Consider the following 17,843-nt stretch of genomic DNA (forward strand, 5'->3'; position numbering starts at 1 on the left):
ATTAGCCAAATCAGTAGTTTGTGGATTTTGTTAGCAAGCTGATAGTTGCCTAGTATAATATAGTTCTCCTCTTTGAATTGCTTGCTAGAGTATATAGTTCTTTATATTCGTGTTGATTTGTAGAGAAAGGAAATGTGAACTACAAGAAGCAATGCCATTATATCCTAAATGGTTGTTTCTGAGTTTTGAGGAGTTTATTTTTTCATGCTCTTATGATTTCCCTGTCTGTCCCTCATTTTCATCTTTTCTTTTGCTCTCCGCTTTTGTTGGTGACAGTTGTGAATTATCTTTGTGCTGATGTTTCTAGTTCTGTGGTTTGTTTTGTAGTCTCTATGATTGAAGAAATTAGATGACTCTGGCTGTTCGGATATGCGGATTTTAGAATCTTGGATTTCTTCAAAATCGTAGTTGGGAGACGAGAGAAGAAAGAGACCGACTGCTTCACTTCTCTTTAGAATCTTGGATTTTAAGTAAGAAATCCAGGTTTTAGAAATCTATCCCACATCCCGAGATTTCTAAAACCTGGAAATATGGGATGATCTCCTACTCTCTTGCTGATCGAAAGAAGGGCGAGAAAACAGAAAACAATGGGTGGTCTCCTTCTTCTCTCGTCTCCCAACTACGATTTGGACGAAATCCAAGATTCTAAAATCCGGTTATTCAAACGGCCCCTTAGTGCATCCCGGAAGAGCAGTTGCCCTTGAAATTGTTGTAAGACTGTTGCTTTGTTTCCTTTTGTCCTTGTTAATTTCTTGTTGCAGTTATATATTGAAGGTTGTCTTTTGTTGGTTCAATTTGTGGTGTTGAACTGAAAAGAGGCTTGCCATAGTTTGTCACATGGCCTTGTTTTGCTCTCTAGAATCAAGAGTGGATTATCATTCTACTCGTTTTATGCCATTTTTAGAGCTGCTTGCGTATTAAAAGCAAGACCTTTGAGTGACAAGGAATTCACTGGGACAGAGATGATATCAGCACTCCCTTGTTATGAGAATGAGACCCTCTTTTCTATTAAACACCTCTAATTGCTTGTTGTTAGTGTCTTATGTTCTGTGGGAGTCTAAGACAACTAATTAGAAGAGTAAAGAGTGCAGATATTACTTTCCAATCAGCATTTGTGTTTTTGGATCTGTAAGATTTCAAAACCAAATCCTTAGAGCATCCAAACAAGAGATTTTGAAATCAAAATCTTTTACACGGTCATCCAAACAACAATAATTATAAATATGTGAATTTTAAATTTCTTGATTTCAAATCTTCAAATTTTTTGAATTACAAGTCCAAACCCAAATATATGGGCTATCCAAACGTGCCTTATAGTTTAGCTTTATTTGTAGATGAAGCATTGAGGGGATGTTTGGCAAGCATAAAAAAGTTTCATGGAATCCTGAGAGCTGGGATTGAACCTCTGACCTCATGGTTGAAGAACTGACCAATTAAGATAGAGGCTCAATCCCAATCCTGATTTACCAAGTGAGAGAATGGCAGAGGTCTGAGAGAAAGATAGACGTGAGTAGGGGTGTAAATGGGTATTCGATTACCGTCTGCATCCGAATCCGTTTAAAGCGAATATTATCCGGATCTGAGTCAAGCGTATTATCCGAATCCGTTTATGAGATATTCGGCTCTTAGTGGATGCGAATATGGTAAATGGTATATCCGATCTGTTTAACATCCGAATATGAGAAGTAAATTCTTTTTATTTATTATTAATAATATCATTAATATTTATTCTTAGTAATGATACACTATCTTTTGTTTCTAAAAGAAAGGTAAATTTTCTTTTTAGAAAAAAGACAAAAACAAAAAGTGTTTTAGGTAGGAAATGAAGTAATCTCTCATTCAAGGGCATTCTTGGAGTTTGACATGGCTTCTTTATGAAGCAACAAATGTGGGTTGTAGGATGAAAGAGACAAATGGATGATGGTGATTGAAAGAAGATGTCATAGCTTCTAGAGAATTCTAAAGCAAAAAGGCTATCTAGGTCATTGATGGTAAATGGATGGCCCAGATCAATTTTCCAACTTAGGGTTAGATAAAAATCCAAAATACAATTAAAAGATGGGACTTCTAATGTTTGCAAGGAGAAGCAAGAGAGAGCAGAAAGGAGGAGCTGAGACATAATCTTCAGCATTGCTTGGTGCCTCCAACCAACCCCACAAAAATCCGCCACCGCCCCTCTCCACCTTCTCACAGCCACCTCCACCACTATCAGTCACCTCCATCTCTAACTCAATCCCCATCTCCATCCCCATTTCTCTTCATCTTCCACAATCAACACTCCCACTTCTCCTGTTCATAATAGCCCAAACCCATTCCATCATATACACAAAAAAAAAACCCAAAGACCACTACCAACACCATCATCCATCCCCACCGCCTCTCTCTCTCTCTCTCTCTCTCTCTGCCTTCGTTTTAGAAGGAAGAAGAGGATCTCAAGTATTTTAGGGTTTGAGAGTTAATTTTGTGAAGAGAATGTAGAGGCCTGGTTTTAGGGTTTGGAAAATTCATTCGAGGAGTAAGAAGGAGAAGAAAAATAATGTGTTGCAATAAAATGTTCAAATTTACCGGATAAACGGATATGGAAATATCCGAATTCGAACAATATCCGGTGTATACAAATTCGGTAATAGCTATTAAATATCCGTCAAATCCGAATCCGAATTCGGATAGTGTATACTGTAATCGAATTCGGATACAGTCATATCTGATTCGAATTCGATCCGTTTACACCCCTAGATGTGAGGGGAGGCGAGTGACGAGAGCATGTGATGGGCTGGAAAACAGGGAAAATAAAAATACTATTCCAAACAAAGGTTTTTATCTGATTTTTAGCTCTGTCTCATCTCAACGCTCTCCTTACTCATGCCCCTTTCTTACACGGTTAAACAAATATTCCATGGAGAGTTTTTAATGGTTGCCAAATATGCCCTAAGGCCTATCTTTGGAAGCCACCAAATATATCATTTCAAAGACTCTTATAACCATTATTTGCAAATAATCAAAACTTCAAAACCATTTGCATATATGATTATATGCAAATAATGTTTAGAGGTATCCAAAGAGGCTCTTAATCCTAAGTTTGGCAAAGTCTATTTAGAGCATTTTCCTGTTGAACACGTATTTTTCCAATGAGCTGATTGACCTTGTTTATTGTCAAGGACTATAATTTCAGTCTCGCATTGAATTATGTTTACATAATTTAGGGGAGGATGATATCAGCACTTTTATTTGAAATTCCACCCCTTTTATTTTGCATAAATGGCTCATTTTTTCAAGAGAATTAAAAGAAATCAAGGGAAAGATGAGTGAGAGAGAGAGATTTTTGCATACATGGCTCAATTTTCCATCTTCCTCTTCCATTTCCCCCTCCTCTGAGTTGCAGCGATGGTCTTTGATGGTGTGGTGGAGATGAAAACATACAAAACAAAAATAGAGAAAAAAGAAAAGGGCATTTTGGTCATTTTCATCATATCTCGTGTAAAATCAAATAAAATGCCATTCACATCTCATTTTAGAAACATAATGCGTTTTCTTCATCAGTTGTCCTAGTATAAATTGTGGAAATTATATGGGGTCCGACCGTCAAGTCCCTAGTAGGAAGTACCATCCTTAATATTTGATCCAACAGCAGCCTCCTAAAAATTGGGCTGGGATCAAATATCAAGGGCGGTACTGCTCACATGGCTCTTTGAAGGTATAAAAACGGTGGGACACTGTATAAAAACTCTATAAATTGAAGGTCTCTTTTGATAAAAATTGAACTACACTGATTTAAATTACTATTTTTTCATGTGTAATCAAGCAATTGAAAAAGCTTTTATTTCCAAACTTTTCATAACGGCCATGTTTGGTTTTAAAGGAATTCTGTCGAAATGTCTGGAAAGGAAAATTATTTCTAAAATTTCCCACCTTCTTTACACATAAAAAAACACTTTGGTGCCTCGTAGGGGTGCAACTCGGGTCAATTTTTTGGAATTCGGGTTAAGCTTTTACCTTAAAATTCCGGTTCGGGTTGATTCCAATTCATTTTTTTAGCAAAAGCTCGATCCGACTCAACCGAAGTTGCACCCCTACCCATTGGACCGTCCCAACAAAGTGAATCTATAACGGCAGGAAAATTGTAAAAATGGCACATAGAATTAAAGGAACCGCAGATACACTTTGTTAAGAAGGACCAGTTCGGGCGCTCTTGTAGATGGATTTTTTCAAGGGGGTCCTTCATTTTATCATTCCCCTATTTATTAAACACTAGAGGAATGCTAGAATCAAAGGCGCCCACCCAAAAAAGGGGTGAAAGGGCTCCTCTATTGGTCAATAGGCATTTAGGATGGCACATAAAATTACTGTCATTCTTCTAAACACAATCATATTAATATTATTTCCCTTTCAATTCCGGAAAGAAAAGGAATTTTCTGAGAAAACAATTTCCATCAAAAATGTTTTTCTTGTGCTTTGAGCTGAATAGTAATCTCTCAATTTTCTGAGAATAATTTTCATCAAAAATGTTTTTCTTGTGCTTTGAGCTGAATCGTACTCTCTGTCTCAAAATGTTTTTCTTGTGCTTTGAGCTGAATAGTACTCTTCCTTTTCTGAGAAAACAATTTCCATCAAAAATGTTTTTCTTGTGCTTTGAGCTGAATAGTACTCTCTCCATTTTCTGAGAACAATTTTCATCAAAAATGTTTTTCTTGTGCTTTGAGCTGAATCGTACTCTCTGTCTCAAAATGTTTTTCTTGTGCTTTGAGCTGAATAGTACTCTCTCTCTCTCTCTTTCTCTCTCTCTGTTCCTATAAGGAGGGATTTCTGAGTAGTGCATTATTACCGTTATGGCGATACCACGTAGAAACAGCATGGAAAGGAAGCCTCATTTCTTCAAAGTTCTCTTGGGAGACTTCTCCCACAGTCTGGTATTTTTCTTTTCTTTTTCATTTTTGTTTCTCTCGATTTCCAGATGAAAATCTTAGGTTTTGCTTTCTTTGGATGGGATCTTTCCTTGGTTATTGCAACGTATTTGATTAAGAATAAACCAATTTTTACTATGAAATTGGTGTTAGCATCTAGTTACTTTATGGGTCTGTTCTGTTCTTTGTTGTTTATTCCTGGTTAGTACTATTTTTTACTTCTTTATTTTTGTTATTTTCCCTTTATCCAGGAATGGACAGTAACCCATTATTCTGACTCCCAAACGGTGTGCTGAAACTGTAACTGTTTTTAAATTTGTAGCGGATTCCACCAGCGTTTATGAAGCATATTTCAAAGGAAGCATCATCTAAAAGAACAGCCATTCTAGAGGGTCCTAGCAGTAGGGTTTGGAATGTGGAATTGAGCGAAAAAACCAATGGTACATATCTTCAGGATGGTTGGCAGGAATTTGCCAAAGCCCACTCCTTAAGGGTTTCTGAATTTCTAGTTTTTAGATATGAAGGAAATATGCGTTTCAGTGTACGAATTTTCGATAAAACTGCGTGTGGGAGAGAAGACATTTTTACCAGTGATGGTTTTCAAGAGCCCACTTTCTTCCATGGACCAAAAAAACGAAGTAGGTCGCCGAAGAAATCTTTGGATTTTTGTCCTGTCGTCTCTCGGCAGAAAGCTTGCGAAATTGACTCGGAAAACCATTATAGCAACAGTATATCTGCTTGCGAAAACATGGAAAACCATGTTAGCAACAACTTATCCACAACAAAACATTCATTTCGAGGTATTGAGAAGAAACTACTTCTGATTCAATTCTGTTTATGAAAAATTTCACGCTCGTAAACTTCTATTCCATGCATCTTGAATTTCTAATCCATATGAAGAATTGTTGTCAAGCTGAGATATCAATTGTAGAGCCCACAAATCCTGCCTTTTCTTTTGATGAGCTTTTCCAAATTTCTTCACATAGGCTACAGGTATTATGTATCTTTTATGTTCTCTTGATGTTCTTCCTTTGCTCATCCAAATAAGTATTCATTTATATATAATAATACTTAATTGCTTCATGAAAGACCCCGAAAATAGATTGTAGATGCATGTGAAACCCTGGACATGTGATTATCATTAATTAGATTTTATACTTCAAAAATAGAAAAAAAGTGACTAGAATTTCACATTGAACTTCATGATTCTTTGGTATAAGGGATTTGTTATGCAATTTCACATAAAGCTATTTCGCGGCTGGCTTTTGCATGTGTGAACAACCACCTCATATGAATAAATGAATAAGTCAAAACCTGTCAAAAAGTCAACCTGTGTGAATTAAATGAATAAGACAAAATCTATCAAAAAGTCAACCTGTGGCTGTTCTCACTTACAAAAGCCAGCCGCGAAATGGTTTTCTGCGAAATTGCCTAGCAAATCCCTTGGTATAATGACCTTGTTAGAAATTTTAAAAGAAAAATTAAGTTGAAAAGTCAAAATGCCTTTACCTTTGGGTTTAAAATTTGGAGGGAAGATTCAAATTAAAGTTTCCCCTCTTATTTTGAAAGCAAATGTCTTTTGATCGAATGGGGACTTGTACCCAAAACCTTGGAGTGTGTGTATGCATATTGTGCTCTCTAAACCAAAGGCAAATTAATAGTCCCACATTGTTTTGGAAGAAATTTATTCTCATCCATATAAGATGGAGAGTTGGAGAAAGGCTTGGACCTTCAAGGGGCTTTAGAATTTGCTGGGTCTTGAGCTTTTAAAAGAGCACAAGCCAATGTGTAGATAACACATGCGCGCGTGCGTCGCCTCACCGGGCCTGGCCGTGGTCCGAGGTTCGGGTTTGGGTTTGAGTACAATTAAAGTATCTTTTTAGTGCCCAAATAGTATTTAATTTTTCCCATTAAATTTAAATTGGTTTTTTAATCTCCTCACCTTTTGGTATTGACACCCCTAATAAGTGTGCAAATCGTTTCATATCCAACAGTCATATTTGTGACTGTTGGGAGAGAAACGTTTAAGACACTAGGTGGTGATTAATCTCTTCCAACGATCATTTCATCATCATCTATAAAAAGGAGAGAACAACACCGTTTGGGATACAGATCTATGTACACGAATTCTAATTTTCAAAGGAAACTTTTTTTCTGTTTTTATCATCTTCTTCCTCCGATCTTTCTGTGTCTGAGCATTATTCCAAGGTGGTTTTGGGTGGACTAGTCAGCGAGTGCACATGGACTGGAGCCAACTTTGGTTGTTTTATCTTGGAGCATCGGTTCATGGATCCCGGTTGCACCGGTAGGGGCGGATACGATTCTTAAGGAGAGTGACCAGTGGCATGACTCAGCCTTCTTCTTCTTAATCTGTTTTTCCAGAAACGTTTTCTACAAAAGAGATAAGTACTAGTTTATTTAGATTTCTGATTTCCAACAGAAAAAGGTTCTTATTTCAAGTAACAGTTTTTTGCTTCAAGTTGTACCTTTTGGGTTCAATTAAGTCACAGATCAGACCAATAAAATCCAGCAAACCTCTTTAGCCGATTTCCGCAGCCATGAAATTTTTTTCCCTGGAATTTAGTTTATCTGGTGGTAGGAAAGAGGCAGGGGGTGGGTGTGAGAGGGAGAGAATTGAGATGGCATAATCCAAATTTAGAGTGCTAGATGGCACTTGTGATAAAAAAAGGCTTGATGTAATGGGGTTGTGCTCCACGATGGATCGTATTAATGGATTGTTGGGATAACTTTTTATTTTGGTTGGTGATGGGGGGTTTGAGGAAGTATAAGAGTAATAAATATGATAATAAGAGGAACATAGTTGGGACTTTCTTGGTTCTCATCAGTCAGGATGTTTGTCTAGAAAGCTGATAGTGTTCCTCAGGATATCTAGGGCTAGGCAGTTGGTGGTGAGGTCATATTTTTTTGGTTGGTGATGGGGGGTTTGAGGAAATATAACAGTAATAAATATGATAATAAGAGGAACATAGTTGGGACTTTCTTGGTTCTCATCAGTCAGGACTACTAAAGACACCCCTATTCGAAATTGTGGGACCAATTGATCTTGGATTCTTAATTTAACTTAATAACTTTAATTCTAACTATGGCATATTAGTAATATTATATAAGAGGAAAATTAGGAGATAAGAACTAATTTTGGAAACCCAAATCTCAACCCAAAGTGGCCGTACGCGTGCCACACTTTTGGGAGAGTGCGCACACCCAAGTGGGCCCCACTAAAAAGGGCAGCCCAATGCATGAGGTTCCCGCCATTGCAGGGTCTGGGGAGGGCTAGATGTAACCGGCCCACTAATTGTTAAAATTAATTTAATAACTTAAGTTAGTTTCCAAATATTTTCAAATACACCCTTTTTAAAGAGTTTGAATAGAAATGGAAACTTGCTATTAGAGATAAAGGTTACAATAGGAAAACAAAATTGAATTAGAAATTTAGTTGGAAACAAATCACAAAACACCACAAAAAGTGGGTTTCATAGAAAACCCAAAACATGGGTTTCTCCCCACTTGCGCAAGCCCAAACCAAGAGTGAGAGCCAGAGAAGGAGAGAAGGAAGGAAGGAGGGAAGAAGAAAAGAAGAGGAAAAGAGAAGAAAGGAAGAAAGAAGGGCTAAGGTTTTGTCAAATCGATTTTTCTCTTTCGAGTAAGTGCCCGAAACATGTCTTTTTCGTATTTCTTGGTTTAAATTTGATCTTTTTGTTTTTGTTGAGTTGATTTATCTAATTAGGGTTTACAGCATGTTTTCTTCAATTCTTTGGTTACTTTAAGGATCAAGAAACTTATTTTGGAATTTCTTTTCAAAATCTTTTTTTAATGGTAAGGATCAATTCATTTAAAAATCGAAGACCGAGGAGGTCCTGAAAGGATACAAAGGAAAGGGCAAATAGAGCCGAAAAAATACAAAAAATAAAGGCAAAAAATGCTAGCAGCTATTGTGGGAGAAAATCGAAAAGCTCCACTCTCTCCCTATGTACCCCCCTCTAGCAAGCTTGCCCGCCTTTCCATTTGTTGTGCGCCTGACATGATTGAAAGATATAAAAAAGGTTCCAATCATGTCCTGAATCTCATCAAATAGAGCTGCAAATCTCCAAGGGACCGAATGAGAGTCTCTTAGCCACCTTATGACATTGACAGAGTCCTTCTACCACCATCTTATTCTTGTCTACACTTGGCAGAAAATAAATTCCTTGGTAGATGGCTCAATCTTCCGCCTCGTTTGAGTCTGTCACCCATATTGGCCCACTGAAAGCCCAAATGACCTCTCCCTTCTCATTTCATAATAGCCCTCCAATACCTGCAGGTCCCGGATTCCCCAGACTGGAGCCATCAAAATTCAATTTCAGGGTCCCTGGAGGCGGAGGGGACCATGCTTTTACCACTTTAGGATTATTGACCTAAATTAGTATATATTATGTTTTCTTTTTGTAAAACTCCACTAGGAGTAAACCCAAAGTGATTAAGGGTTTCTTTTGAATGATTAAAAGCCATGCATGTGATTTTATTGGGAATTTCCGCTGTTTTTCAGGAAAAACAGCACTTAAAAGTAACTGTGCTGCATAGACTTTACTGAGTTTTTGAACCCTTACTTTTATATGTTATTTTTCATGGAAAGGATGATATGTGGGTATGCCGTATATGCCTTAAAATTTTATTTTCATAAAAATTAGCATATAATAGCTGCTGTTTTTCGAAGAATTTGTTATATATTCAACATGTGGTATGTATATGTTGTTATTCATAAAGAATATAGTATGTTAGTATATTATATGAGTTTCTAAGAGTGTATTTCCCAAAAAATCAGCATATAAACAGTGTAAGTATGGGCTGTTTTGCAATGATTTCTTTATTTATATACTTTACAAGTTATAGGTATTGTCTTATGTGAGGTATGTGTCGTATATAGGATATTCAAAACCTGCAAGGGGCTGATTTCTATAAAGAGTTTAAGGACTGTTTTTGTGTATTGCATTATATAAAATTGTTATATGGGGTATAAACATTGTTTTTCAAAGAGGGTATGATATTCTATATATGACACATACCTCACATGTATGATATCCAAGGTGGGACCACATGTGCCACATGTTTGCCAAGTGGGCCACACGTGAGGAGTGTTAAAGTATACAAGATTAAATACTGCCCTTCTCCAATAGCTTAAGCTTTTGGAGAAGTCGATAAGTTTCTAACAATACACACACACACACACACACACACACACACACACATTAAGTTTTGATAAGAATAGTAAATACGATGTAGTTACAAAAAGCTTCTTTAAGGCGGAAGGTTATGTTTAGGTTTGTATGTGAGAATAGTTTGGAAATAGATTTAGTCAGTGAAAACAAATTGGTTAAGAGGAATAAATAGAATTAAAGAAGTATTTGAAACACTAAAGATAATTGGATTGACGCCCTCTGACACATCATATTTACAGGTGACCTTCCGAGTGACACATAACACTTCATACTTCATCTCTTTACACTCAAAAAATTTAAGGCAAGTAATAGTAGACTCATATAATAATGGTTTCTTTAATGGGTTTGATATTATAGTTATTTTCCATATGATCATGCTCATGTCTTTCGTTTCCTATATTTTAGAACTGCAAAAATAACCATTTGAAATAACTGTTTTATGATCTTTTTATTTTTGACTATATGCATATACACGATAGAGGGCGAGCCTTGGTGCAACGGTAAGGTTGCTCCATTGTAACCTGGTAGTCATGGGTTCAAGTCACGGAAACAACCTCTTTGCAAAGTAGGGGTAAGGCTGCGTACATCTAGCCCTCCCCAGACCCCGCAATGGCGGGAGCCTCGTGCATTGGGCCACCCTTTTTATGCATATACATGATGACTTTGTGCCGCATTACTTTGGTATGCGAAGGATATTGACCTATATATATATATATATATATATATATATATATATATATATGATGACTTTGATCCACATGCTTCGGTATGTGATGGATATTGCTGCCGTGTATATACATATGATGATTTGGATTTGAGATCGTATATTTCTATACATGATGTGAATTTTGACTATATCTATCTATATCTTTCCACTTATACGTTGTTTTGGTTTTTTTGTCATTTTTCTCTACCATGATCTAGTGAATACCCCTATGTATGTTCTCATGTCTTTTGTCTATCGTCTTCATGCTCTTATTGCGATTCTCATATTCTTATTCTCGTTCTGTTGCCTATATGATAAATGAAATAATGACCATTGTTATAATGCAATTTCATTATTGTGCACTCTTATTATGTTATGCGAGCCCACTATATGATCTTGTTCAGCTCGTTCTGATTCAGTCACTACTCACAACTTTTGTAGGAGATGATGAAGGAGCTTTGCAAACGAACAAACATGAGAAACACCTCAGGATGGGAAAGAGCAATCGTAGGATTTTTGGAATGACAATATTGTCATATCCATCAGTTGTTGAGTTTTATCAGACTATGAATATTTAGTTTGAAATTTGGTTTATAGCTTTATTTTAGTTCATGGACATGGATATTAGTAGGTTGATTTTAAATGATGTAATGACTCTTAATTCAATGTAATAAGATTGCTCAGTTTATTCTCATATAATTGGATCTCTCTCATGTGCTGTTTTAAAAAGAAAAAAAATTCTTGTGATTTTATTTGTCCCTTTTTCCCGTAGCGATCCGATGTGGATTTGGGTCGTTACAATAAGAAAGTGTTTTTATGATTTTGGGCTTAAGGTGCTACAAATTGGTGCTTGGTGAAGAATGTTCTTGTGGTGAGGATCTCAAGGAAGCATGGGTGTGGGTCCAAATTGCTACATTGGGAAAAGGATTATTAGTATCACATTGTAATAATGAGTTAGTTTCACTAAAATTTGTAGGAACTGCCATATGATTTCTCTCTCTCCCTCTCTCTTACCTGATTGCCTACACATGTGTCTCTCGGCTCGGGCTCGCTCGTTTACTAAACGAGCCGAACCCGAGCCCAAAAATTAGGCTCGTCAAATAAACGAGCCGAACTTGAGCTTTGTATAGTTTGTCTCGGACAAGCTCGTGAACTTTTTAGGCTCGGTTCATAGGGGTGTTCATTATTCGGTTAAAACCGAATAACCGAACCGAACCGAAATTATGATTTTTTCGGTCGGTTCGGTTCAGTTTTTTTCCTTTTCGGTTCGGTTTCGTTTTTTTTTTTTGGAAATTCGGTTATTCGGTTTCGGTTATCTCAAAAAAAATAAAATCTGTTAACCGAAATTATGATAAAAACCATTATTTAAAAAAAAAAAAAAAGGTGTTATATGTGCACTCCGTAGGATGATCAAAACCGTCCTTTTGATTGATCACAACTTAATTAGGTTGTGCTCAAAAAATCATTTCGATTGAATGATCCTAGCCCTCTGATTGAAACCAAGATTTTGCTTTTTTCCCTCTCTTTCTCCCACTATTCGGTTATAACCGAATAACTGAATTTTTAATCGGTTCGGTTTCGGTTCGGTTTTTCAAAATTTCGGTTATTTCGGTTCGGTTATAACCGAATAAACACGCCTATTGGTTCATAAAGCCGAGCCGAGCTTTAAAGCTCGGATTATGTTCGTTATATATATATATATATAAGAAAACGGTTCCTACACATATGTGTAGAGAGTTCTCTACACACTAGCTTAAAATACAGTGGGGGCCCATATTGTTTGGGTGATCCAAGCCATCCATTTTAAAGGCCCTCACATAGATAGGGTGTCTACAAAAAATCAGATCCATAGGATCATCCAAACCCTACGATTTGTGGAGGTAAAATGGATGTCTTTAAACCTTTACAAATTAGTCCATTTTTTGCCTCCACAGTTCGAATGGTTAGGATGATCCTATGGATCTGATTTTTTGTGGACACCCTATCTATGTGAGGGCCTTAAAAATGAATGGTTTGGATCACCCAAATAATGTGGCCCCCACTGTATTTTAAGCTAGTGTGTAGATAACTTCTCTACACATATGTGTAGGAACCGTTCTCTCTATATATATATATATATATATATATATATTGAGCAATGATAGATACAAGGGAGCCCTTGCATAAAGAGCCGCAAAAGGGCTCTTCATTGTATCCAAGTCATTTTCAGTTACAATTTAAAATTGGTTGAAAAAGTAAAATCAGTTACATTTGATGACGTGGATCCAACCAAGAGCCCTTTTTGGCTCTTCATGCAAGGGCTCCCTTGTATCTATCATTCCTCATATATATATATATATATATATATATATATATATATATATATATATATATATATAGAGAGAGAGAGAGAGAGAGAGAGAGAGAGAGAAAACTGTTGGTGCGCTTAAGCTCACCAAACTTATGGTGAGCTTAAGCGCCCAATCACATGGGGGCCCACTTTGTTAGGATGATCCAAAGCATTCATTTGAAAGGCCCTTACATAGATAGGGGGTGTACCAAAAATCAGCTCCATAGGATCATCCTAACCCCTCCATTTGTGGAGGATAAAAATGGAGAGACACAAATCTGCCCCATTTTTGTCCTCCTCAAATGGAGGGGTTAGGATGATCCTATGGAGCTGATTTTTGGTACATCCCTTATCTATGATAAGGCCTTGCAAATGAATGGTTTGGATCACTCCCCAAAATGTGGGATCCATGTGATTGGGGAGCTTAAGTGCACCATTTAAGCGCACCATAAGTTTGGTGCGCTTAAGCTCACCAACAGTTTTCTCATATATATATATATATATATATATATATATATATTACTTAATGGTATTTATTTGATATGTTTACTAAACGAGCTGAACCCGACCCAACCAAGCTCGAGCCTAGCTCGGCTTGGCTCATTAAAAGCTTGGCTCGGGCTCGTTTGTTTACTAAACGAGCCGAGCTCGAGCTTTGTTGAATTTTGGCGAGCCGAACACGAGCCCAAAAAAAAACTCATCACGAACACTAGCAGAACACGAGCCGAGCCTCAAACTTAACGAGCCGAGCACGAACACCCCAATGTTCGGCTCGGCTTGGCTCGTTTGCAGCCCTAGATAGGATACCTCTAATAATAATCTCTCCCTCAACAGTCAACATGGCGTTCATTCATTTGTAAGACTTCATCATGCAAGAATGTGACTAATAATAATTCTTTGATAATCTCTATTTTGCCTTGCTATGAAAACACACCATATGTGCAAAGGTACCAAACCAAAATTAGTTTATATAAAAAAAAATCCCCCCTTACAAAACCTGTCCCTAACTTGCTAAGAATTTTGGGCTAATGCCTTTGTAATTCTTCCGTGTCACTAATCTCTATTGAACCCTCTTCCGTATTTTAGTTGGTACATTTAGATCATGACAGACTTGCAAGCTATTGTAACTGTTTTCTACTGATTACCTATTACCTATTACCTATGCAGCACATACCAGCTTGTTTTGGAAGGGCACATCTTCCTAAAAAAGGAGTCAAGATTATCCTCCTAGATCCGAGGGGGAAGACATGGGAAGTGAAAATTGGTATTTACGGGCGTAGACACCGTATACATAGTGGGTGGATTGGCTTTGCACGCAGTAACAATCTTGAAGAAGGAGATTCCTGCATATTTGAGCCTGTGGGTGTGCTCAAAATGTCTGTGCATATATTCCGGTTGACCAAAGAAAATAAGGCACGGATCAAATCTCAATCCATCTGATGGTTCTTGGGATGCTTAAAATTCTCATTCAGTACATTACTTCCATTTTGCAAGGAGGAAGATGTTTCTACTCAGGCATGGTATGTAACCAAATACTGATGGATAGATGCTCTGTGTATCCTTTTGGTTGAAAGAGAACATGTTTTATATATACTTGCTCTATATATCTTTTTATGGTTGAAAGAGGACATGCTACAAAAAAATGCACATATTTTGTATGTTTTACTAGTTATAAATTTCCAGGCCAAGTGAAGGAGTAAGTCCTACCCTGGAACCTATTTTAGAAAGACCAGAAATATGTTTGACAAAAGTCGACACTTTGGGTGGGGCTACCCTACTTCGCAGGGCTAGGATGTCCTGTGGATTAGGCACCTTGCAGTCTAGGTTGGCCTTTGCAGGGATCTGCACGATGCACTTGGTGCAGGTATACCTTTGATCAAAGGTTTGAGTATAGAATTATCTAAAGTCAGGTTTATTCATGAATTGGGAATTTTGGCCTGGTTTCCTAGAAGTCTTCCCCTCTGATCACTTGGATGGCCTGGTTTTGGGTTTGAAAAGATCTGCTTGACTTAGGTAATGTACAAAAATTGCCTTTCGTGTGAGGGAAGTTAAAAGGTCTTAGTGGCTTTTTGTTTTTGGCGACTATGTTAATGAGCAACCCTTTAAAGGTAATGATGATTGCAGATCTATAAGCGTGGAGGGTAACTACTATTTTAGGATTGGAGGGTATTCTCATGAGTAGTGGGAATAATCTTATTTTTGAAATAATTAATTTTTTTGGAAACTGCCACTCCGGTGCTTTTATTGCTGCCTCATGATAGCGGGAACTCTTCTTAGTGTGGTTATCTGGCCATTCCTTTATACCTAGTTCACGGTTTCTCTTGAAAGATCATTCGAGGCGGTTCATTCTTCTTCCTTTATTATCTTCTTGCTGGGTTTGGTTCTTGGTCTTTTCATGGAAGCCCAAAGTGAATTGGCCTCCCCTGTTGCTGGAGGGGTCAGGATGATCCTATGGAGCTGATTTTTGGTACACCCCCTATCTATGATAAGGCCTTGCAAATGAATGGTTTGGATCACTCCCCAAAATGTGGGACCCATGTGATTGGGGAGCTTAAGCGCACCATAAGTTTGGTGCGCTTAAGCTCACCAACAATTTTCTCATATATATATATATATATATATATATATATATATATATATATATATATTACTTAATGGTATTTATTTGATGTGTTTACTAAACGAGCTGAACCCGAACCCAACCAAGCTCGAGCCTAGCTTGGCTTGGCTCATTAAAAGCTTGGCTCGGGCTCGTTTGTTTACTAAACGAGCCGAGCTCGTGCTTTGTTGAATTTTGGCGAGCCGAACACGAGCCCAAAAAAAAAACTCATCACGAACACTAGCAGAACACGAGCCGAGCCTCAAACTAAATGAGCCGAGCACGAACACCCCAATGTTCGGCTCGGCTTGGCTCGTTTGCAGCCCTAGATAGGATACCTCTAATAATAATCTCTCCCTCAACAGTCAACATGGCGTTCATTCATTTGTAATTCTTCCGTGTCACTAATCTCTATTGAACCCTCTTCCGTATTTTAGTTGGTACATTTAGATCATGACAGACTTGCAAGCTATTGTAACTGTTTTCTACTGATTACCTATTACCTATTACCTATGCAGCACATACCAGCTTGTTTTGGAAGGGCACATCTTCCTAAAAAAGGAGTCAAGATTATCCTCCTAGATCCGAGGGGGAAGACATGGGAAGTGAAAATTGGTATTTACGGGCGTAGACACCGTATACATAGTGGGTGGATTGGCTTTGCACGCAGTAACAATCTTGAAGAAGGAGATTCCTGCATATTTGAGCCTGTGGGTGTGCTCAAAATGTCTGTGCATATATTCCGGTTGACCAAAGAAAATAAGGCACGGATCAAATCTCAATCCATCTGATGGTTCTTGGGATGCTTAAAATTCTCATTCAGTACATTACTTCCATTTTGCAAGGAGGAAGATGTTTCTACTCAGGCATGGTATGTAACCAAATACTGATGGATAGATGCTCTGTGTATCCTTTTGGTTGAAAGAGAACATGTTTTATATATACTTGCTCTATATATCTTTTTATGGTTGAAAGAGGACATGCTACAAAAAAATGCACATATTTTGTATGTTTTACTAGTTATAAATTTCCAGGCCAAGTGAAGGAGTAAGTCCTACCCTGGAACCTATTTTAGAAAGACCAGAAATATGTTTGACAAAAGTCGACACTTTGGGTGGGGCTACCCTACTTCGCAGGGCTAGGATGTCCTGTGGATTAGGCACCTTGCAGTCTAGGTTGGCCTTTGCAGGGATCTGCACGATGCACTTGGTGCAGGTATACCTTTGATCAAAGGTTTGAGTATAGAATTATCTAAAGTCAGGTTTATTCATGAATTGGGAATTTTGGCCTGGTTTCCTAGAAGTCTTCCCCTCTGATCACTTGGATGGCCTGGTTTTGGGTTTGAAAAGATCTGCTTGACTTAGGTAATGTACAAAAATTGCCTTTCGTGTGAGGGAAGTTAAAAGGTCTTAGTGGCTTTTTGTTTTTGGCGACTATGTTAATGAGCAACCCTTTAAAGGTAATGATGATTGCAGATCTATAAGCGTGGAGGGTAACTACTATTTTAGGATTGGAGGGTATTCTCATGAGTAGTGGGAATAATCTTATTTTTGAAATAATTAATTTTTTTGGAAACTGCCACTCCGGTGCTTTTATTGCTGCCTCATGATAGCGGGAACTCTTCTTAGTGTGGTTATCTGGCCATTCCTTTATACCTAGTTCACGGTTTCTCTTGAAAGATCATTCGAGGCGGTTCATTCTTCTTCCTTTATTATCTTCTTGCTGGGTTTGGTTCTTGGTCTTTTCATGGAAGCCCAAAGTGAATTGGCCTCCCCTGTTGCTGGAGGGGTCAGGATGATCCTATGGAGCTGATTTTTGGTACACCCCCTATCTATGATAAGGCCTTGCAAATGAATGGTTTGGATCACTCCCCAAAATGTGGGACCCATGTGATTGGGGAGCTTAAGCGCACCATAAGTTTGGTGCGCTTAAGCTCACCAACAATTTTCTCATATATATATATATATATATATATTACTTAATGGTATTTATTTGATGTGTTTACTAAACGAGCTGAACCCGAACCCAACCAAGCTCGAGCCTAGCTTGGCTTGGCTCATTAAAAGCTTGGCTCGGGCTCGTTTGTTTACTAAAC

The 17,843-nt window shown here is 37.7% G+C and overlaps 1 protein-coding gene across 1 annotated transcript; it reads left to right on the forward strand.

Annotated features, from left to right (window-relative positions):
- The first annotated feature begins 4,603 nt into the window (after positions 1-4,603).
- LOC143852510 (B3 domain-containing protein Os01g0723500-like) lies at positions 4,604-11,505 on the forward strand. Its single transcript, XM_077361905.1, has 3 exons — positions 4,604-4,907; positions 5,224-5,701; positions 11,262-11,505. Exons 1-3 carry the CDS (start codon positions 4,827-4,829, stop codon positions 11,396-11,398), a joined length of 696 nt encoding a protein of 231 aa, XP_077218020.1. The 5' UTR covers positions 4,604-4,826; the 3' UTR covers positions 11,399-11,505.
- Positions 11,506-17,843: the final 6,338 nt, after the last annotated feature.

This window comes from Tasmannia lanceolata, unplaced genomic scaffold (genome assembly GCF_043159265.1).
Source record: "Tasmannia lanceolata isolate RefF3 unplaced genomic scaffold, GAP_Taslan_0.1 ptg000019l, whole genome shotgun sequence".
NCBI lineage: Eukaryota > Viridiplantae > Streptophyta > Magnoliopsida > Canellales > Winteraceae > Tasmannia > Tasmannia lanceolata.

Excerpts from the sequence above, each read along its gene's own strand:
- LOC143852510 (XM_077361905.1), top strand. The coding sequence starts at position 4,827 with ATGGCGATACCACGTAGAAACAGCATGGAAAGGAAGCCTCATTTCTTC. Across the intron at positions 4,908-5,223 it reads GAGACTTCTCCCACAGTCTG|CGGATTCCACCAGCGTTTAT; the intron begins GTATTTTTCTTT and ends TTAAATTTGTAG. Across the intron at positions 5,702-11,261 it reads AACAAAACATTCATTTCGAG|GAGATGATGAAGGAGCTTTG; the intron begins GTATTGAGAAGA and ends CAACTTTTGTAG.